The sequence below is a fragment of the Marmota monax genome, unplaced genomic scaffold, assembly GCF_021218885.2.
Source record: "Marmota monax isolate L192 unplaced genomic scaffold, Marmota_monax_Labrador192_F-V1.1 WCK01_AAM20220418_F8-fsc00133, whole genome shotgun sequence".
Taxonomy (NCBI): domain Eukaryota; kingdom Metazoa; phylum Chordata; class Mammalia; order Rodentia; family Sciuridae; genus Marmota; species Marmota monax.
Window position 1 is genome coordinate 4,984,513 of NW_026694821.1, and position 22,405 is coordinate 5,006,917.

General features: G+C 40.0%; 1 protein-coding gene across 3 annotated transcripts in view; it reads left to right on the plus strand.

Annotated features, from left to right (window-relative positions):
- Avl9 (AVL9 cell migration associated) overlaps positions 1–21,722 on the plus strand; it is a 60,527-nt gene extending 38,805 nt beyond the window's left edge. For 2 of the 3 annotated variants that reach the window (XM_046426017.2, XM_046426016.2), the window contains 4 exons: positions 2,269–2,386; positions 5,631–5,684; positions 6,182–6,270; positions 9,716–14,609. In XM_046426017.2, coding sequence (XP_046281973.1) covers positions 2,269–2,386; positions 5,631–5,684; positions 6,182–6,270; positions 9,716–9,831 — 377 coding nt within the window. In that variant the 3' untranslated portion in view covers positions 9,832–14,609. Of the gene's footprint in view, positions 1–2,268; positions 2,387–5,630; positions 5,685–6,181; positions 6,271–9,715; positions 14,610–18,447 lie in introns of those variants that run through there. The other variant, XM_046426018.2, reaches the window with a different exon arrangement.
- Positions 21,723–22,405: the final 683 nt, after the last annotated feature.

The following is a 22,405-nucleotide window of genomic DNA, read 5'->3' on the forward strand; positions in this document are numbered from 1 at the left end:
TTGTTTTTTTTTTAATTGATTCTTTTTAGTTATACATGGCAGTAGAGTTCATTTTGATAAAATTATGGTGGGATTCACTGTGGTATATTCATATATGTACCTAGGAAAGTTAGGTCAGATTCTTTCCACTGTCTTTCCTATCTCTATCACCCTCCAATATATGGAGTCTTAAGTCCAGGCATGTTCTTCATTTGTAAAGGAAAGCAAATTAAAAAATCCTTATTGGTCAGTGGGATGCTTTTAATTGTCTGCTGCCTCTATAAATGTAGCAGCTGAAACACTAAAATTAAATCTTGTAACCCAGTAATCTAGAATGAATCTCAGTCTTTACAAGTCTCTACCAGTCACTTGGCTTCCAGAGTAATTAGTTTAACTTTTAAACGTATTTTCCCAGGGGGCAGTAAAACACTGAATAATAGAATTAGCTAACTTTTTAAAAAAACATTTGATGTGTATAGCATTTTCCATGTAATAATTCATTTCATCCTCATAAGAATCCTGGAGGGGGGCGCGGCAGGGGGCGGCCTGGGTTTGTGGCTCAGTGGTAGAGTGCTTGCCTAGCATGCATGAGTTCTATCCTCAGCACCAAATAAATGTAAAATAAAGATATTGTGTCCACCTAAAAATAAAAAAATTTTTTAAATTAAAAATTTAAAAAAAGAATCCTGGAGGTAGATACCTTTTTTCCTCTCCCAACCCCCAACCCCCACTTTGTATGCAAGACGGAATGAGGCAGAAAGAGTTGAATAGCTGGTTCATACATCTGGTAAGAAATGGCTAGAATTTCTTTTTTTTTTTATTAGTTGCTCAAAACATTACAATGATCTTGACATATCATACATTTGATTCAAGTGGGGTATGAATTCTTTTTTTTCTACGTGTACAGATTGCAGTATCACATTGGTTTTACAGCCACGTTTATACATACAGCCATATTAGTGTCTATTGTATTCTGCTACCCTTCCTATTCCCCCCTCCCCTCCCTTCCCCTCCCATCACCTCTCTCTACCCACTCTATGACACTTTTCTCTCTCTCTCTCTCTCTTTTTTCTTCCTCACACCATCTTATATGTAATTTTGCATAACAGTGGGGGTCTCCTTCCATCTTCCCTGTGATTCCCCTTCTCTCTCCCATTCCCATGCATCTCTCATCCCTATTTAATGGTAATCTTCTTCTCATGCTCTTCCTCCCTGCTCTGTTTTGAGTGAAACAGCTAGAATTTCAACCCAACAGTCTGGCTCAGGCCCAGGTCTTATCAAGGAAGAGAGCAAATTGAGCCCAATGAGCTGCTTGAGGAATATATTCTTAGAACACCACCTTTATAATCCCTGAAGTTCGGGAGGCTGAGGCAGGCAGATGATGAGTTCAAAGCCAGCCTCAACAAAAGCGAGGTGCTAAGCAAGTCAGTGAGACCCTGTCTCTAAATAAAATACAAAATGGGGCTGGGGATGTGCCAAGTGGCTGAGTGTCCCTGAGTTTAATCCCCAGTACCCTCCTGCCAAAAAAAAAAACACCTTTATACTGCAAATGGAGCTTCCTATCTCCTACTCTTCTTTTTCTAGCAACAGAAGGTACTTGTATTTTACCTTCACAGCAAACAACATGCAGTTAATACATAAAGCAATAGCCATTTGAATCTGTTCTCCATTTTCTGTTCTTCCAAGTGGAAGAAATACTCTGCTTTGAAAACTTTGAGCATTAAGTATGAAAATCCCCATTTATATTATTTTTAAGTATTAGCTCAGTGGTAGAACTCTGGCCTTGCACAAATAAAGGAATTATGTCTATCTACAACTAAAAATATGTTTTAAAAAGAACTAATATATGTATTCACCTTATTTTTTGTAGAAAAATAACATTTTTGCAAAGGAAGATATCCAAACTGCCTTCTCCATATGTATAAACCAGTATGTTTATTCACAATCAAATAAATAGTTTTTGTTTAATAAATAATGCTGTTCTTGTAAAGAGAACAGGGAAACATTTTGGAGTTGTAAGGAACCTTGGAAAATATCTGGCTCAACCCTCTTATTTTCCAGTTAGGAAAATGAAGTTCTGAGGGATTAAGTGACTTGCCAAAGACCACATAGCTTCTTAACAGGATTCTGGAACTAGACCCAAGTTTCCTGACATCTGGTAGGCCATCTCCCAAAACAAGTTGGGGGAGCGGGGGATAAAGCCATTCCTTCACCCTTTATGGTTGTTAATCTTCACATCTGTGAAAGGCTACAGACAGGATCAACTTCTTTCAAATATTTACTTGACAGATAATGAAAAGATATTATCGGACTATGGGACAACTTTTGTTACAGCATGGAAGAATACTCACAACTACAGAGTATGGAACAGCAACAAGCATCCAGCACTTGCAGAAATAAATCCAAAGTAAGCACATCCTCTGAAGACTGATAGTACATAGAATGGTTTCTTTACTAAGTATGCCCTATACAAAGAAAACTATGTCTTAATTTTGGTGTTGTGAATATCTTCAAGAATCACATTAAATAGTTTTTTATTAAAAAGCTCATAGAAGTGGTGGTATACACCTGTGATCCCAGGGCATACCTCACTCAACCAGGAATGCTAAAGCAAGAAGATAAAAAAGTTCAAGGCCAGCCAGTGCAATTTAGTAAGACCCTGTCTCAAAACAAAATATGAAAAGGGCTGGAGATGTAACTCAATGGTAGAGCACCACTGAGTTCAATTCCTGATACCTGCACCAAAAAAAAAAAAAAATCTACATACAGAGAAGCAGCTTAAAAACTGCTTTCATATTCAAAGTCTTTATACAAAAAACACAAGATATTATTGGAAGGATTAACGTTTCTCCAGCATTGATGTGGTCATAGTGGAAGTTCTTAACATGGTGATGCTCTCAACATTATGATCTTCTCTCACTTTCCCTAGAGCTGTACTTCAACTGAGTGAGCAAACAAGATCAAAGTTTAGAAGGAAATATCTGAGATTCTAAAATGCAACAAAATTTAATACCTGCCACAATACTAAATGTTGACTGGACAAACTATCCCATGTAGACATAAAAGATATACTGTGGAGTGATACAGTTATGAAATAACATTTGGGTGTGAATACAACAGAGTAGAATCCTAGGAGATCGATTGATGTAATTCATACATGCTGGGAACTTATGTTTAAAAGATTTAAATGATGTTGTCTTTAATGATATAAGCATACCTGACTGGTTTTGTATGTGTGTATGTTTGTGCATTTTAAACTTTTACTTCTTGGTAAGAAATGGACACATGTGTGAGACCCTGGGTTCTCCAGTATTGCAGAAAAATCCCCAGTACTTAAAAAAAAAAAAAGGATAGGCATTGTGGCTCACACATGTAATCCCAGCAACTCAGGAAGTTGAGGGAAGAGGATCACAAATTTAGGCCCAACCTCAGCAATTTAGCAAATCCCTGTCTCAAAAAGAACTGGGGATATAGCTCAGTGGTAAAACACGCCTGGGACCCAGGTTTAATCCCCAGAATCAAAAAAAAAATTTTTTTTTCACAGAGGGTCAACTTTTTACTGACTGCCATCCTACTTGGGAGCAAGGATTAATTTTATTTAACTAAGGATGTGATTTAAATGGTCCTAAAAAGGACACCCCTGCACACATACCCAGATATTTAAGCGGTAGTGACCTGGGGAAGCGTGTGGGGGTAAAGTGATGTGGAAGAGTTTGGGAAAAAATGTCTCTATCAAGAAAAATTAATAGGTTCAGTGCTAATGTGGGTTTAGTTATCATTTAGTTAACATAATGAAATGTAAGAGTTTAGTTACTGCTTCTGGTGCCTTCATCTTGAACCAGCACTGCAGACTGTAATGCAGGTCCATGAGAGTGAGTTTACTTGGAGTGAGTTTTAAAGGACTGTAAAATAGTACTTTAAATAAAATTTAAAAAGTTATGTAAGTTGAGAGGAGGCTGAAGAAGGACCTATTAACTAGGGTAATTGTATGGTCAAGATAGCAGATTTTCAATATTTTTACCAGATTAAAAACAAGAAATGGGAGCTGGGGTGCAGCTCAGTGGTAGAGTGTTTGGTTTGCCTAGCATGAGTGAGGCCCTGGGTTCCATCCCCAACACCATCAAAAAAAAAAAAAAAAAAAAAGAATACAAGTGATAGTCTTTAAGTATAATTTAGAAATACTCCAAACTAATTGTAATTTTTATTATCTGTGAAGCCCTTTTCAACTTCTAAAGATTAGAAAAGGCCATTTTCAATAAGCCAAGGGCACATTTCATTCCTAAAATACAGCCTCCCAGGAACAGAAAGAATGACTATGTGATCTCCAAGGTTTTTCAGTCTTGTGATTCAGGAATTCAGAATTTTTCTGGAGGAAGAGTTACATATGCTTAATTTGACCCAGAGCAATTCATTGCCATTTTTTAAATAGCACTTATTAAGCAGCTATGGAAGGCTGGGGATGTTGCTCAGTGGTAAACACTTGCCTAGTTTGCATGAGTAAGAATTTACCAGGGTCATGTTTTGTTAGACTTTGACAGAGGAACCCCTGAATATGAGGTAAGGATTTGGATTTCTTTTTTTTTTTTTTAATATATTTTATAATTGTAGATGGACAGAATGCCTTTATTTTATTTGTTTATGTGGTGCTGAGGATCGAACCCAGTGCCTCACACATGCTAGGCAAGCGCTCTGCCACTGAACTATAGCCCCAGCACAAAGATTTGGATTTCTTGACCTATTCGTTCATAGTCTGACTGCAGTCAAGATGTGTGTTTGGGGTTTTATTTTTGTTTTTGTTTGTTGAGAAAGGGTTTTGCTGTGTTTCCCAAGCTGGCCCTAAATTCTTGGGCTCAAGTGATCCTCCTGCCTCAGCCTCCTGGTTTGTTTTAATAATATAGTACCATTTTGAAGACCTGCTTTTTTTTTTTTTTTTTTTTTTTGGTATCAGGGTGTGAACCTGGGCACTTAACCACAGAACCACATCCTCAGTCCCTTTTATAATTTATTTAGAGACAGGGTCTCACTGAGTTGCTTAGGGCCTCGATAAACTGCTGAGGCTGGCTTTGAACTCAAGATCCTCCTGCTTCAGCCACCATGTCCAGCAAGACCTGCATATTTAATTGCTTTTTTAACAAAGTATGGATTTTTGCTGGTCCACCTACATCTCATGACCAGTAGCACACATTTATAAGTTGACTGGGATCGAGGTATAATTCATGACCAGGGCCTCAAGTCAGTGACTCACCTTTACTGTCCTGGTGAGCTTTTAAAAAATGTTGGTGGGCAGGCACAGCTCTATGGGATCACTTAATCTTGGAATTTGAGACCTACCCAAACAACATGACCAACCCTATCTTGATAAAATTAAATTAAAGAAAAAAAATAAATGTTGATGCTTGAGCCTAACCCAGACCAAATAATTCAGAATATCAGGGTACACTAATATAACTGCCCATTCTCCCAAGCACGTGTATACACACACACACACACACACACACACCACCCATTTAACAAGGGAGGAAACTAAAACTCAAGAGGGTTTGAGTAATCTCTTTGGGATCTCATAGTGTTAATAGAAAGCTATGACCGAGTTATGTCACCCCTGAGAAGTTTACTAATTTTCGTGTGTGTGGTAACTCTTTGTTTTACAGCCATCCATTTCAAGGCCAGTACTCAGTATCAGACATGAAGTTAAGATTCTCTCAGTGAGTACCCAAAAAAATATGGGGAAAATTCTTTTGTATGAATTTATGCCATGTGTTTCATTGTTAATTAGGAATTTTGTTTTTCTGCTTGATAAACTGTGCTTTAAATAGTAACCAAATATATGCATAACACTGTCTAGCTTGGCAGTGTGTATATTTCAAAGTAAAAATACTTTTGTTCCATGATAGAGAGGGAGGTTAATCCTAATAATAGGATTTGCCATTCTTATTTTGGTGAAGTACCTTTGGCAAACCACATCTATCTAGGAGATTTAACTACACATCCTTATGTCTTCACCTTTTTTGTTGTTGTTGTTTCATCTAAATCAGTATATTCTGAAAATTTGCACTTAAATGGTTAATAGATTTTATAACAAATAATGAATAATTTTAGCTTCTTAATAATTCTAACTTGGTATGGTTATAGAGTGATGAATGTATGTGTGCATGTGTGAGATTTTTTTAAATTGTACTTAACACTTCTCTCTTTTACTCAGTTCTGTTCAGAATAGTGAACGTGGCAAAAAAATTGGAAACGTCATGGTCACAACTAGCCGGAATGTTGTACAAACAGGAAAAGCTGTTGGTAAGGCATGCCTTTAACCAGGAACAGATTGGAGTTGTACATTTCTATTTTCTGCCCTCAATATGTAATTGATAAAAACATAAAGTTTTTGAGAACTACATATTACGATAATACAAAAGGGGTTTTCAAATTTTCATCTTACCTATTTAAAAAGTTCTTATCACACCAGATAATATAGGATTCATTAATTTCACACATCTGATAGGTAGTGACAAAATTTTCTAATGAGATCACTATTCTGCCACCAGGGTTGAAACTTCACCAGAGTTTTTTGCACCATTCCCTGAGATGCCCACAGTTCTTTATAAATAGCAGAGACTCAAAATAAAATGGACATTAGGAGCTGCTATCTTCTGATGTAGTATCACATGACAAAGAAAATTAATGAAACTAAAGGTTGAATTTTTTTGTTGTTGCTAAAGATCAACGATATTGCTGGGCATGGTGGCACATGCCTGTAATCCCAGTGGCTCGGGAGGCTGAGGCAGGAGGATTTTGAGTTCAAAGCCAGCCTCAGCAGCTTAGCAAAGCCCTAAGCAACTCAGTGAGACCCTGTCTCTAAATAAAATACTTAATGGGCTGGGGATGTGGCTCGGTGGTTAAGCACCCCTGGGTTCAATCTCTGGTACCAAAAAAAAGAAAAAAATAGATCAAAGACATTTAATAAAACCTTTATAGATTGATAAAAAGAAGAAGAAATGCCAGGCACAGTGGCATATAATCCCAGCAACTTGGGAGGCTGAGGCAGGAAAATTGCAAGTTCAAGGTCAACCTCAGTCACTTATCAAGGTCCTTAGCTACTTAGCAAGACCCTATCTCAAAATAAAAAATAAAAAGGGCTGGGGATGTTGCTCAGTGGTAGAGCACCCCTGAGTTCAATTCCCAGTACCAAAAAAAGAGAAAGAGAAGGAGAAGACACAAATAACCAATATTAGAATGAAGAATGGTACATCACTATAGATCTTACAGAAACTAGAAATAAAGGAACATTGTGAATATTTCTATGTCAACAAATTTGACAACATAGATGAAGTATACAAATTCTTTGAAAGACTCAAATTATCAAAACTGATGCAATAGGGGTGAAGGTGGGAGTTCATAACCCACTAGAATCAAAGTGTGGAATATGATATGTCAAGAAATTTGTAATGTTTTGAACAACCCACAATAAAAAATTAAAAAAAAAAAAAAAAAAAAAAAAAAACTGATGCAATAAAAAACAGAAAATCTGAATAACTTTATATGTCTAGTAGAAAAATTGAACTCAAAATTTAAAACTTTGCCACAGGTTTTAAATTTAATCTTGACCTATATGGCTTCACATTGAATTCTATCAAAAAGTATAAGGAAGAAGTAATACTAACTTTACACAAAATGTTTCAGAAAATAGTGCATTGAACTAAGGCTGTTGTTGACCCAGATACCAAAGCCAGATAGATCATAGCATACTAAGTATGTAATTCTGCACCTAGCTTTTTTCACTTAAAAAAAAAATTATATGTTGACTGAGATCAAAGTATAATTCATGACCAGGGCCTCAAGTCAGTGATTCACCCTTACTGTCCTGGTAAGCTTTTAAAAAAATGTTGATAGACAGGTACATTGGCACATACCTATAGTCCCAGTTATATGGAAGGATCACTTAATCCAGGAATTTGAGACCAACTCAAGTCACATGACCAAACCTTATCTTGATAAAAATTAAATTCAAGAAAAAAATAAGAAGAAAAAATTGGGTGGGGGGGAGTCCTAGGAATCTAATCTAGGGCCTCATGCATGCTAAGCGGTGCTTTGCCAATGAGGTACATCCCCAGCCCCTTTATTTTGAGATAGGATCTCACTAAATTGCCCAAGTTATGCTTGAACTTGTGATCATCTTGCTTTAGCTTGTCAAGTAGCTGAGATTACGGGTGTGCGCCACTGTGCCCTGGCACTTAAAATATTTTGAAGATTGTTCCGTAACTATTCTAAAGTTATTTCTCATTCCTTTTTTATACTTTTAACCTTTTTTAATTTCAAACTTAGAAGTATTGTAATAGTAAAAGGAACTCAGTTATCTCTGACTTGCCAATTATGTTTTGCCTCATTTGCTTTGTCATACCAGTAGAGCATCTCTCATTTCTTAGTTCCCGAGAAAGGTTAACTGACCCTTACTAAACAGATCAAAAGCTCCATGTTGAGATCCTTATAGTTCCAACATCCTATATCCCTAGAAGGACAGTGAAAGAACTCCACGGGCTCATTTTAAAAGATAAACACAGGGGCTGGGGTTGTGGCTTGGTGGTAGAGCACTTGCCTAGCAAGGCCTTGGGTTTGATTATCAGTACCACATCAAAACATAAATAAATAAAATAAAGTTGTCATGTCCAACTACAACTAAAAATAAAAAAAGACAAACACAGGACTTATAGCTGTACTACAGGTTCACTTTGTTTTGTTTTGTTTTTGTGGTACTGGGGATTAAACCCAGGTTCTTCATGCATTCTAGGCAATGCTCTACCACTGAGCTACATCCCCAGTTCTTTTCTATTTTTAAGACAGGATCTTGATAGGCTGACCTTGAATTTATGATCCTCCTTCCTCAGCCTGCTGAATTGCTGGGATTACAGACGTGTGCCACCACACTCAGCTATTGTACTTGATTTTTAGTGATGCCACTGCTAATAATTCTAAGTCCAAGCCAAGCATGGCGGTGCACACCTGTAATCTTAGTGGCTTGAAAGGCTGAGGCAGGAGGATCACGAATTCAAAGCCAGCCTCAGCAACTTAGCAAGGCCCAAAATAACTCGGCAAGACCCTGTATCTAAATAAATTACCAAAAAGGGCTGATAATATGGCTCAGTGGTTAAGTACCCCAGGGCTTAATCCCAGTACCAGTTAATAAATTCATTCATTCAAAGGCCAGTTCTCTTCTACATTCCCCTTTCTCAGAATGTGATTCAACTTAAATAATTTCATGTTAGTATCAACTTTTCAGGTAGATAGAGCTCTATAGTTGGTGAATGTAACACAGTGTTAACTTATAAAAAGCAAATTTCCCTAAGACAGCCTAACCACTCTATCCTGATTAGGTTATTATCAATAATCAACTCAATATTTAAGGTATTTTTAGGCTCTCCAAATAATTCTGATGCACAGCCAGTGTTGATATTAATACTGCATTAAACAGGTTGATAAACAGGCTGGTAGCAGAGGCTGCATGGCTCTTTTAGGTGTTAAGTGCCCCTGTCCATCTTTCAAATGCAAGAGTGGACTCCTATACACCAAAAAAATCATCCAGTTTCCTATAAGATATTCCCTTATGGAGAGGGATTGTTTTGAAACCAGAAATGTAAATGGTTATTTTCCTAATTATAACATATTGGCGTCCAGTGAGTTAACTTTATTAATGAGCATTGTTCTCTCGCTGACATTTTTCCTTGTTTATCCTTGTCATTCCGCCCAGGTCAGTCAGTTGGAGGAGCTTTTTCCAGTGCAAGGACAGCTATGTCTTCATGGCTTTCTACCTTCACCACATCTGCCCCCCAGAGTCTCCCTGAGCCCCCCGATGGGAAGCCCTGAGGCTGGTAGCAGAGGCTGCATGGCTCTTTTAGGTGTTAAGTGCTCCTGTCCATCTGCTGCTCCCAACCTCTCCTTCACTGGCCCTGGGTCCACAGCTGGGGACTGAGACGTAGAACTGTTTACATGGACAGTTGCACTTTTTCTAAATGAAGATCACTGGATGCTAAAAAGATGAAATCACATCCATGGCAGGAATGGGCTTGGGGTTTAAATTGACTCCAGGTTCGGGTTTAAATTGACTACTTTTATTTCATTTTATTTTATTCTGAGCCTGATTAAAACACAGTGAACACACAATGAACATCTAATGAATTCTGAGATGTACATTTGTTTACTTTAGAAAAGTTTTTACTTATGTATATTTTGTTCTATTTTGCTATTTGAATATCTAGATGGCCATTATAATTTATATTTGCTAAAATTAAGTTATACTATTATTTTAATTTCTCTAAAGTTAACCCTAAAATGTGTTTATAAAGTTGAGAGGCCACACAGTCCAGCCTTTGTTTTCCTGAGTTAGAGGATGATTTTTGGTTTGTTTTTTCTACCCACAAAACACATTTATCAAATCATTTCTTCCCAGAACTGTGAATGTCAAGAAGGGGAAGTTCTGAGGTTAGGGTGTCTTTTTTGGGTTTTTTAATTTGTTCCTTCCTGACAAACTTGCTTTGAAGCAGCCAGGAGTGTCACTGTGTTCCCGTCCTCTTCCTAACCGAGCCAGAGAGTATGCAGAGAACTAACACAGTGACGGTGACCGTGGTGTTGGAGCAGTTTGACATGAATGTGTGTGGGGCAGTGCTCTCCAAGACCAGTGTGTGGCTTCTGTCAACCCTAGTCAAGTTACTGCCTTTATTATTATTTTTTTAATCCAAAGTTTGTGCCTTCTATTTCTTCTTTTGAATAGTTTTCCATTGACAGACCTAGACAGGTTTTTTTCTCTTAGCTTTGTTTTGTTTTGGGGTGGGGTTTTTATTTTGTTTTGTTTTCTGTTGTTTTATGTTGGCACTGCTGGAGATGGAACATTGGGCCTCACACCTGCTGGGTGAGTGCTCCACCACTGAGCTGCATTCCCCAACCCGATGTTCTTCTTCATAAAGCTTTTCAAGGCACTTGGCCTTCCCAGTTCCTTGACAGTCCTCTTGTAGTCAGTCCCTGCCCCCCTTCTAAAAGTGTTTTTAAGAGAAAAATAAAATGAGTCATAAATATTAAATAGAAATCTCAACTTACAAAAGCAAGAGGCAAGGGAAAAAAAAACTACAGCCATGCCCTCAGTCACTATTTCATAAGGATGTCTGATTTTAGGTTGCCACGAGCATGCGTGTGCTGCATGCTGACTATCTGTACACAGCTAGCGCTCAGGTGTTTGCCTGCTCAGTTCATTTGTTTTGCACGGGAACTTGAATGATGTTCTCAGGGAGGGCTTATGGGGAACAGATTGCCTTCTCAGTAGCAAAGGACACTTGGAAATTCATTGAAAGTATAGTCTACATATGATATGGGAAGTATTGGGGAAATATGGGATCTAATTAAGGACACTGATTATATTTGATTTATCCCTTTTGAAATGTTTGTTTATAAAGTAAATCCTCCTAAGGCATGGAAAATGAACATGGAGGCATAATCTAAATATCCCTAAATTTACCAGTTTGTGCTACTCAAGTCTTATAAATCTAAAAGCATATGTATGTTGGAACATAACAACTCAAGAATTCAGCCAGGTGCAGTGGCACACACCTGTAATCACAGTGACTTGGGAGGCTGAGGCAGAAGAATTGCAAGTTGGAGGGCTGGCCTGAGCAACTTAGCAAGACCCTGTCTCAAAAATAAAAAAGACTGGGGATGTGGCTCAATGGTAAAGCATCCCTGGGTTCAATACCTATACCCCTTCCCCTCCCCACCCCATCCCCCCAAAAAACTTGAGAATTCAATAATGATAAATTGAGGGGCTTAATGTGAGAACTTCATTATTTCATGTTAGCCAGAAAAATTAACCTCAGGAAATATTTGAAGATAAGAAAATAATACCAAACAAAACCTTAAAAGGTACTTTAGTCACTGTTGTACTGAGACTATAAAGAATTCCTTCTAAGATCTCATCTCATTTCAAGGCCACATCATTAGTTGGAACATGATGGTATATTCATGTTCAGTTGTACTTCTCAACTGCCAGGTCACATGCCAGGAGCTGAGAGCCTTGTGAAGGGTCATCCAGCAAGATACTGGTTCCTCCTTTAGTTTGTGCCAGGTTTGTATGATGGGGGTAAACTTCCATCTCCCATCCAAAAGCAGTCCAACCTATGTTTTGGAAACCACTAAAGTAAAAATAGTTACATGAAGTTTAACTTTGCTTTAGTATCACCTGTTCCTCAATTGAATGTATATTTTAATTGGACATTCAATTAATGTTGCATGTTAAGGGTCTGACTCTTAAGTGATCACTTAACAAATATCTCAGAAAATAGAATTTTTATCAAAAATGGTCAGAAGACCATACCCACACTTTCCTTTAGGTTCTAGGAGATACTGGAGTTTTCAAGGCTCATAGGTCATTATATTCTCTGGAGGATCCCCAAGTTCACAGCATATTGAGGGCAGGAAGCCTGGCCCCTGTCCTGGTAGCCCACCTAATTGCATTCCAGACTCCAGCTAAGTGGCTAGCCCCCCTCTAGACACTGATTCTGTGAGACATGAGAGGCCACTGGGACCATCTTTTGACATCACACTAATAAAAGGCGTATCTGTTGGTGGCTATACTTTCTCCAGTGAATACCAAGTCTTTTATGTTTAAGAACTGAGTGTTTGTAACTAGGCCTGAGGAGCTAGAGTCAGCCAGCTGTTCTCAGGTGTGCAAGCACACAGGCTGTATCTAGCGGGAGGTGGTTTCACTGCTGTCCATGTGACTTAAAGTACTGTTTGGGGAAAACCCTAGGCACTACAATAACAACAGCATAGGTAAGACAGGAAGATCTAACACTGTCTGTGGGCTAGATGAATAGAAAAAGTTGCATGTTGCAAAAGCTTAGAATGATTTTGTGTATGTGTTTGGCTCACGTGACCAGTATGAATAGTGTATCCCCAAATCCTTTAGTGATTCACTAGCTCCCAAGCCCTAAAGAATTCTTATCTACTTTCACTTTTATATATTGCAGCACTTATCTTTGGCAGCAAACCAGAGATATGACCTCACTTCCTCAACCATATCCTGCTTTCCAAGTTCTATACTAATAGTCATTTAATGTTGTTTAGATTAATTTCCTTTGGAAAACCAAGGAGAAAGCAAATGAGGAAGAAAGAGAAGTGAGATGTGGTTGCATGACTGAGGAACAGACACTTAGAATCTGAATGAAAGTATTTTGAGAGCAGTATTTAATCTGCTAACGGTTATAAGAATTTTTTTAGAAGTTACAATTTAATCTGCTAGTAACAAATTTCTAAATGAAACTATGGCATAATCTTCCTAGCAGGCAAGTTTTGTTAATATGTTCTGTGGAGAAAAGTTTTGTGGAATTTAGCCAGTGGTCCTCTCCTCACCAGTGCTGGTGGTAAGTTTGAGAGCTCTTAGTGCTGTAAGGGCCAGTGTCCCAATCCTTAACCACAGAAAAATGTCTGCTGCCTCTCCAGTGTGGAGAGGAGCCAAAAGTGGCCTGTGAACTGTAACCCTATTGGGCATTCCTTTGGACTCTTGAAATGGCATGCTCTGAGTCTTTGGTCAGAGATGGCATGGCATTCATGACTTCCACCCATCCTTTGGTACCCTTTAAACATGACAGAGAACACTGCCCTGGTCACTCAAGGTGATTGTCATCCCATGCAGCATGTAATGTGCCACTCGGAGTTTTCTCATTCCAATCTTCAGGCTTCATAACATTGGAATTGTTCTTCCATAATTTCCAACATTCCATAAATATTTGTCAAAGACAAAGAAAAGGAATGTGCATCTTTGTTCTTTTCATATGAATGACTTTGTACACATAACTTCTTGCTTTCATTATTGAGAAGAAACTAGCTCCCTTCTGTGGCAACTCCAAAGAGATTGTGCATGTCTAAGGGGTTGGATATATTTTGTAAAACTCTAAATATGTTTGTATTTCTGTGCTGTTCAGAAGTTTACCTTTTTACTTATACTAATTAAAGATATAGAGACTATATATTTAAATCATATAAATGTAATACAGTTTAGGGGGTTTTTCCAATCTTATTTTTCATCAGCTTCTCACACACATGTAGTATGCTGCTCAAATTTTTTCGTGTGCAATATAAACATTTGAACATTTCAGTCAGGTACTGAGCCAGAAAAGGTCATTGAAGTTTTCAGAAAGCTTCTGTGCTTAGAAAATATTTTGGTTTTTTTCTTAAAATATTAATATTTTATAGCTGGAAAATAAGATCAAGACTTATATGTTTCATTTGGTCATTGGTTCCTAAATTTAGGAAGCATTTGATCAATGAGTTAGTAAAGGCACTTAGTGGTTATAAAAATAGTTTAGATATTTGAGATGAAAGGCTTTCCACAGTTTCTAAGAATGTTTAGCTTAGAAAAGTTTAAAAAGTTTTCTAAGGAAGTTTAGCTGTGCTACATGTTTTGATCAGAAAGATAGTTTCTCCTTGCTCTAGAAGATTTATAATTTGTACTTGTTCTTTGTTTCTGTTGTCACTGTTTTTTTTTAAAAAAAAAAGTATTAAAATTATAAATCAAGTCTAATCATATTGAATTGTAAAACTTCTATTGTATATTTTAAGAAAAAAAATGAGAATAAAATTATCCTGTTTGTCTTGCATACAGTGGTACTTGACCTGTCCTCCTAGACACGCCCTGCCTGTGGCCCTCTCATTCCTGGTGTGCCTCCGGTAGGATGCAGTGCCAGCTTCATTTACTAACCAGCACACTGATGAACCAAAGGACTCATTGCTCATTTAATGCCTCATTCTGACATTGCTCACAGGAGGGAGCGCCTCAGCTTTCAAGTTGGTGACCTCCCCATGGCTTCTGTGGAACACTGACTGTTCAGTACTACACAAAGTACCAAAGAGGTCGTTCATGTGATAATGACATGTCACATGACTGACAGCCCCAGAGGAGTGGGATGCTATCCTGAGGCAGCCCACTTTTACACCTGGACTGCTAAGCTTCAAAATAGCCCTCAACATTTCCCTAAGAACTCTAGTACATTCTCATATATATGTCCATGTACTGTGGAGCCCTTACAACTCTTCTACAAACTGGGGCTTTGTGATGTGCATAGAAGCAGCAAAGGTCCTTGCAGCTGAGAATGTGTGCTTCTCTGAGTGATGGTACAGGGTTAAGTCGAAGCCACCAGTGTTCTTTGACATGGACCATGAGAGCCCTGGAGTTGATGGAAGGACTCGAGGGTGGTAGAGCTTGGCCCTACTGGCATCCTTCCCTATCTGATTACCTACTCAGACAGGGTCCCCATCACTACCCAGGGAAGAGCTACCTTTTGCAGTAACTGAATCTGATAGCATTTGAAAGGAGCATGATTTTGGAACCACTTCTTTCCAAGAAACACTTCATGAAGGACTTTACGGCTTGAGATAATCTTGCAGGGTCAGGGAAGCACACTGTGGTAGAATTGACCTGTCCAACTAAACCATCAGCAAATCCTCATCTGGTGCATGCAGACACACTCTGCATGATCACAGAGTTGGATAGATCAAGTGGGGCAGCAGATCAGTGGATGTGATCTTTGTTCTTGATCCTATGAACACCGGCCTTTGGGTATCCCAATATGACACACAAATTAGAACTCCTCGGGCTTGGTGGTACATGCCTGTAATACCAGCAACTCAGGAGGCTAAGGCAGGAGGACCTCAAGTTTGAGGCCAACTTTGCCAACTTGAAACCCTGTATCAAAACAGGCTGGGGATATCTCAGTGGTAAAGAACCCCTGTGTTCAATTATCAATACTGTCAAAAAAAATTAGCTCTCTAATATTTTTCAATGTATGTTTTATCCTTCAGTGAACTGGGCTGCACTCCTGGAACACATAAATGTGGACTGGAACCATAGAAAAATGACAAAAGCCACTTGATGAAATGTTGGTCATGGCTAAAGTTGAGTGAGGGGCCCATTAGATTACTCTGCTTTTTAATGTGTTTGGGAATTTCCATAATGGAGAGTTAGAAACTGCTTGCTGGCCCCAAAGCAACTTTGCTGCTAAATGAAAAGGCCCATACTAGGCACACTGAATCCTGAGTGCCTAGTGTGGGACCCTGAACTTAATAGCTTCTTCAGCACTGATGCCCTGACTTCACGAGCCCCCTGGCCAACAGAAGCCTTGGCTATCACCACTGTGGTTGCTTTTCCACCCTTCTAGTTGGTGAAGCATTATGGAGAGAACCCTTTATACACGTTAGTCAAAGACCAGCTCCAGCCTACCTCCTTCATTAGTCTTTCCGACTACTGTGAATCGTGGATTCGGCATTTATTGAGCACTAAATAAAATGCTTCCCTGTCTTAGAGATTTACAATCAGTAGGACAACTTAAGCATGAAATACACATAGAAAAGCATGAAATATACATACAGTACAATAAATACAAAGCAGAAATTCATGCAAGCATAATTCAGTTAAGGAAGATATTACCAGCACCTAAAAAGCCCACCAGCTGTCTAAATTATTCCTTCTTCCTCCAAATCATTCATTTAGCATTCTGACTTATATGGTAATGATTCCTATGTTTGTTCCAAAGAACACGGTCTGCTTTTGCCTGGTTCTAAACTTTACACTTGGAATCATACCATTTGCATCATTTTCTGTTGAATTTTGGGTTTTGAGATCATTCTCTTATCACTTTCTAATTCTGTTCCAATTTATAGTTCTGCCACCGGATGTCCAGTCAGCTGTAGGCAGACTTGAGCTGCTTGAGGTTGGGGCTGATGTGAAAGCAGGACTGCTCTGACCATGCTCATGTGTGCGTGTCCCTCTGTGCCTGTGCCCATTTCTCCAGGGTATAACTGTAGGAGGGGAACCGCACCTCTGCAAAGATGCACATCTTCAACTTCAGTTAATGCCAACTTGATTTTTAAAAAGTAGTGCTACCATTTCCACCCAGCAGGGTATGAGAATTCCCGTTGTTCCATATTGTTTCCTTCACTTGGTATCATCAGACCTGTACATTTTTGCCCTTCTGGTGGGTATTCCATTGTAGGTTTTAACTTGCATTTTCATGAGTACTACTAAGGTTGGAAACTTTCATCCATTTAGATTTCCACTTTTGCAAAATGCCTCTTGAAGTCATCTATCCATTTTTCTATTAGATTTTCTATTTCTCATATGCATGAGTTTACACACATACACACACACACACGTTGTTGTAGATTTTGCCAATCAAGGCACTGGCAGGTTCAACTTCTGGAAAAAACTGGTTTCCTCTTACAAGATGACACCTTGTTTCTGCATCCTCTGGAAGGGAAGAACACTGTCCTACCATGGCACAAGGGACAAGAGGAGTGAAAAAGGGACTAAACTGCCTGTCAAGTCCTTTCATAAGGGCACCTAATCCAGTCACCTAAAGGCCACACCTCTTTTTTAAAATATTTATTCTTTAGTTATAACTGGACACAATATCTTTATTTTTTTTATTTGTTTTTATGTGGTGCTAAGGATCGAACCCAGGGCCTCACACGTGCTAGATGAGCACTCTACCGCTGAGCTACAACCCCAGCCCCAAGGCCACACCTCTTAATGCTATTACATTGGGGATTGAGTTTCAGTTGCATTTTGGAGATGACAAACCAAAACAATTAGCACACTCAAGTATGAAAGTGTGCATGTGTGAAATGTGTGTTTTCTGGATACTGTCTATCAATTTATGTGTGTTGCTAGAGACTCATTCTGTGACTTATCTTCAATAGTGACATCTTCTGGTGGATAGGTTTCTTAATGTAGTCAAATTTATTTACTTAAGTTTAGGAATTTTTTTAATCTTATTCAAAAAACCCAGGCCAGGCACAGTGATGCACCCCTGTAATCCCAACAGCTTGGGAGGTTGAGGCAGGAGGATCACAAGTTCAAAGTCGGCCTCAGCAAAAGCAAGGCACTAAGCAACTGTCTCTCAATAAAATACAAAATAGGGCTGGGGATGTGGCTCAGTGGTCAAGTCTCCCTGAGTTCAATCCCCAGGAACCCCCTTTCCCCCGCCGCAAAAAAAAAAAAAAAAAAAAACTTCTTTACCTCAAGATTATGAGAATATTGGCTTGCCTCGCATGCACAAAGCCCTGGGTTCAATTCCCAGGACCACAAAAAAAAAAAAAAAAAAAAGCTTATAGTAGTAATTAAATATTCTGGAATGGGGTTGTGGCTCAGAGGTAGAGCATTTGCCTAGCATGTGAGGCACTGGGTTTGATTCTCAGCACCACATATAAATAAAATATAGGTCCATTGACTACTAAACAAATATTTTTTAAAATATTAACTAAGGGGGCTGGGGCTGTAGCTCAGTGGTAGAGCACTTGTCTTGCCACGTAAGGTACTAGGTTCAATACCCAGCACCACATAAAAATAAATAAAGATATTGTGCCCATAAAAAAATTTTTTTAATATTAACTAGGGTTTTACTCATTTAATTTGTCCATATTCTTCTCATTTTGTTACAGGGCCTGAGCAGAGCATTGCCTGATCTGAGGGGAAGAGTTACCTGTTTGGGTCCCCACCAAACAATCACATAAATGTCCAGTGTTTACAGAATTGTCCTGGAGAACCACAAACCTGAAGGACCTTTAACCCTGCCCCAGAGACATTGACACCACCTCACCCCTCATCCCCTGACCCCATCCCCCCCACAGAGATCCAAGATTCACAGTCTTTGGCTATTTATTTGCACTGGAAGTCACTCATTAGACTAACCTGAGTTCCTCACACTATTTTAAGCCCTGCCTTCCTTGTGCAGTATGTGAGTGCCTACTGTATACCACACACACTACATGGCACATGCACAGATCCTGACCCTCGTGGAGCTTGCTGGTCCAAGGTGGGCAGTCAGCAGAGGGTAGAATGTGCTGGGTTGTGAACCAGGGTGTTGAGTCAGCACACCACGGGGGCCAACAAATGCGTACCTCTTCCTCAGGCTGAGAGCTTTAGGGGTGAGTTGGGAAGTCAAGAGATGTGAAGGGCCCCAGGGCTGAGAATAGCCGGGGAAGGCTTGGAAGCAGCGTGGCTTGGAAACCCAGTGTTCTTTGGTGTGGCTGGAACCAGGGCAGCAAGGAGGGTCAGGCAAGAGATGAGGCCAGACAAGGCCAGTCAGAGCGAGGAGAGCCCCAACAGCCTGTGAAAGAGCGTGAACTTGGTCTAAGGGTAACAGGGACACGGGGACATTTCCCCGGGGGCAAGTGGCATTTTAGAAAGCTCATCCAGGAGCTGGGCCTGCTGCCTCCACCTGCCTCACCTCTGAACTCAGCCGCCACCCTTGGCCCTGCCTCGCTGGCCCAGTTTCACAGCTTCCCTCTCACTTTAGATCACATGTGCCTCCAACACGATAAGCCCAAGAACAAAAACTGGGGCACAGCCTTTGGTCAAAAACCAGCTACTGTGAGAACATTGCCTCTGATTTCGCGGGAGGTTAGCTCAGGAGAGCCGGGTGGTGGTCATGAAAAGTCCTTGTGAGGTGATTGTGGCTGTCGGGTCCCAGGGCCAGGAGGACACTTGAGCATCTGCTTCAGTCACTCTGATAGAGCAGAGTGCCCAAGATGCACAGCACCGCCACGGTGCTGATGCGTTCAGACTGGGAGAAAACTCACTTATCCATTGTGTATTTTACAAGCAGGGACTAGGTTGTATGTGTGTGTGCAAAAAGTCCATCTGCAAGTAACACCAGGATTCTCATTTATATGCAATCCAATCCACCGATTATTTTTTTCCTGATAACAGAAGAACTTGTACTTGCTCTGGGGAGAGCTTAAGTCAGAAGCAGGACAGCCGAGAATGCACCAGTAGCCTTTCCACCTGCCCTAGAAAACAGTCATGGAGCAAGCGCTTCCTAGAAGCTTCAGGACAGGTTCAGTTACACTGTCCCTGGCTACTGTGTCCTGAATTGGTTCTTTGTGCAAGATTATCCATTTAGAAACCAAAGCCTCTGTGCCCCCAATACGTCATTCACTCTCACAAAATGCCTGCGGATGGAAAGTCCCAGGTGGAGTTTCAAGACAAAGATGAATTGAGTATTTTTGTGTGTGTCACCACTTTATCACAAGGCCAACAGGACTGGAATTTTTAAATCTTTTGTATATAATAATCTTTAAGGTGTGGTTTTCCACTGGTGACAGATTCCTCACTTTGAGACTCAAAGTTTCAGTGCAGTTAATTATTTTGAACATCTGAGGTTTATTATCCTTAGAATTTTCTTTTGGGGGCTTGTCACCACTCTTCTAGTTGGAGCATGTCTTTTGGGTCCTTTTAAATTGTTGAACTAATCCTGGGACTGCTCTCCCTGAAAGGGCAGGCTGTTTCAAAGTGTCTAGTGTCATTCATGGAGAATGCAAAACGGATTTCCCACATGGACAATGTCGTTCATGGGAGCTTCGCCTTAGCTCACCAAAGGCTGCTCTCCAGGAAGCCAGAGTATGGTCGACCAAAGTATAGCATAAAGTGCTCTAGCACAGAACCAAATGTTCCCCATGACAGGCAGAGGAACCTGCTAATTCACAAGCTGACCCTGAGATGATGGCCACCATCTCTGCAGCCCCAGCAGAAATGAGTACAGACTCACCCAGTCACAAACCCACCCATGCGTGAGGCACTGCCTGTGTCCAGAAGGAAACCAGCATCAGTTTGTGACATAGAGAAAGTGGTGAGCATGTTGGGAGGGCCACTAAAGTTTCATGGCAGTCCTTTCTACTGAGACAAGCAGAGAAGACTTCTTTGATGAAGAGGCGTTTGAGCTGCTTCAGTGAAGAGGGTAAGATTTCAAGAACAGGTAATAAAGATAGGAGCTGATTTTCAGTCCCCACCAGATGGGGGCTTTATGGTCTGAGATGCAGAAGAGGAGCAGGTCAGTGTGAGTGAACCTCCGGTGAGGGGTGAGGTGTGAACAGAGGAGAGCTGAAAATGAACAGTCTTTGTGGATACTGAAGCCAGAAGGTCCCATAAAGAAGAGAGAGCCACCTCCTACTCCACCCTGGGAGATTAGCTTGGTGAGACTTTAAGTATGAAGGAACAGATGGGCGTTGTGGGGCACATCTGTAATCCCAGCAGCTCAGGAGGCTGAGGCTGGAGGATTGAAGTTCAAAGCCAGCCTCAGCAACTTAGCAAGGCCCTGAACAAGTCAGAGAGACCCTGTATGAAAAAATAAAAAGGGAACCAGGTGCAGTGGTGCACGTCTATAATCCCAGCAACTTGGGAGGCTGAGACAGGAGGATCGCAAATTCAAAGCCAGCCTCAGTAACTGTGAGGTGCTAAGCAACTCAGTGAGACCCTGTCTCTAAATAAAATACAAAATAGGGCTGGGGATATGGCTCAGTGGGTTAAGCACCCTTGGGTTCAATTCCTGATACCAAAAAAAAAAAAAAAAAAAAAGTATGAAGAAACAGAGTGAGAAGGGGAAAATCCCTAGTGGCAGAAACAGGCCAGAGAAGGACTTGGGGTCCTGTCTGTGTGAAGATGGTGTCAAATGACATGGCTGTCTTTCCAGGGTCAAGCTTCTGAAATACCTTCCATCAAGTAAGCCAGAAGGTTTTGGAAAGTGCAATTAAATTTATACCAACTTCACAGGCCAAAACATTTAGTAAAGAAACATCAAGGGGGTGGGATTGTGGCTCAGCAGTAGAGCACTCACCTAGCACAGGCGGGACCTGGGTTCGATCCTCAGCACCACATAAAAATAAAGGCATTGTGTTGTGTCCATCTACACCTAAAAAATAAATATTAAAAACATCAATTCATTTTCTTTGGGAACAAAAAGATGCTTTATCCTCTTTCAAACTGTGATATATTGCAGTGTTAAGCTTATATTGATTGAATAACATGGCCCAGATGGTTATATAGGTGCAAAAACTTAAAATCAATGGGCTGGGGCTGTAGCTCAGTGGTGGAGCACTTGCCTCACACATATATAGTCACTGGGTTCTATCCTCAGCACCACGAAAATAAATTAAGGTATTGTGTTTATCTACAACTAAAAAAAATTCAAGTTGTTCACGTAAAATGTATCTGACATGTTCAAAATTCATTTCTGGAGTTAGGTACATATGATCAAGGGAAGGAATATGGCTTAGTTTTCAGGCACATCTTTCTAGAAAATGGACAAGTGAAAATTACAAAAAGATGCCTGTGTTTTCATTTCATTGGCAACAATAATCTCACTCTACATTTGCTCAGAACCTTATAATTAACAAGTTGGGACCATAAAACTGGAGTATCCAGTACTCACACTTGCTGGCTCCTTAACCTCTGAGCCACAAGTTTTCCTGTTGCAGTGGGTTTAAGGACAGGATGCATATGTCATAGATGCATTTGCTCTCATATTTGTCCATTGTTATTCCCCAAGAATGTGAACAAGAGCTTGTGTATGTTTTATCCACTGTTGTATCCACAAGGCCTATACAGTACCAGGTACTTGGA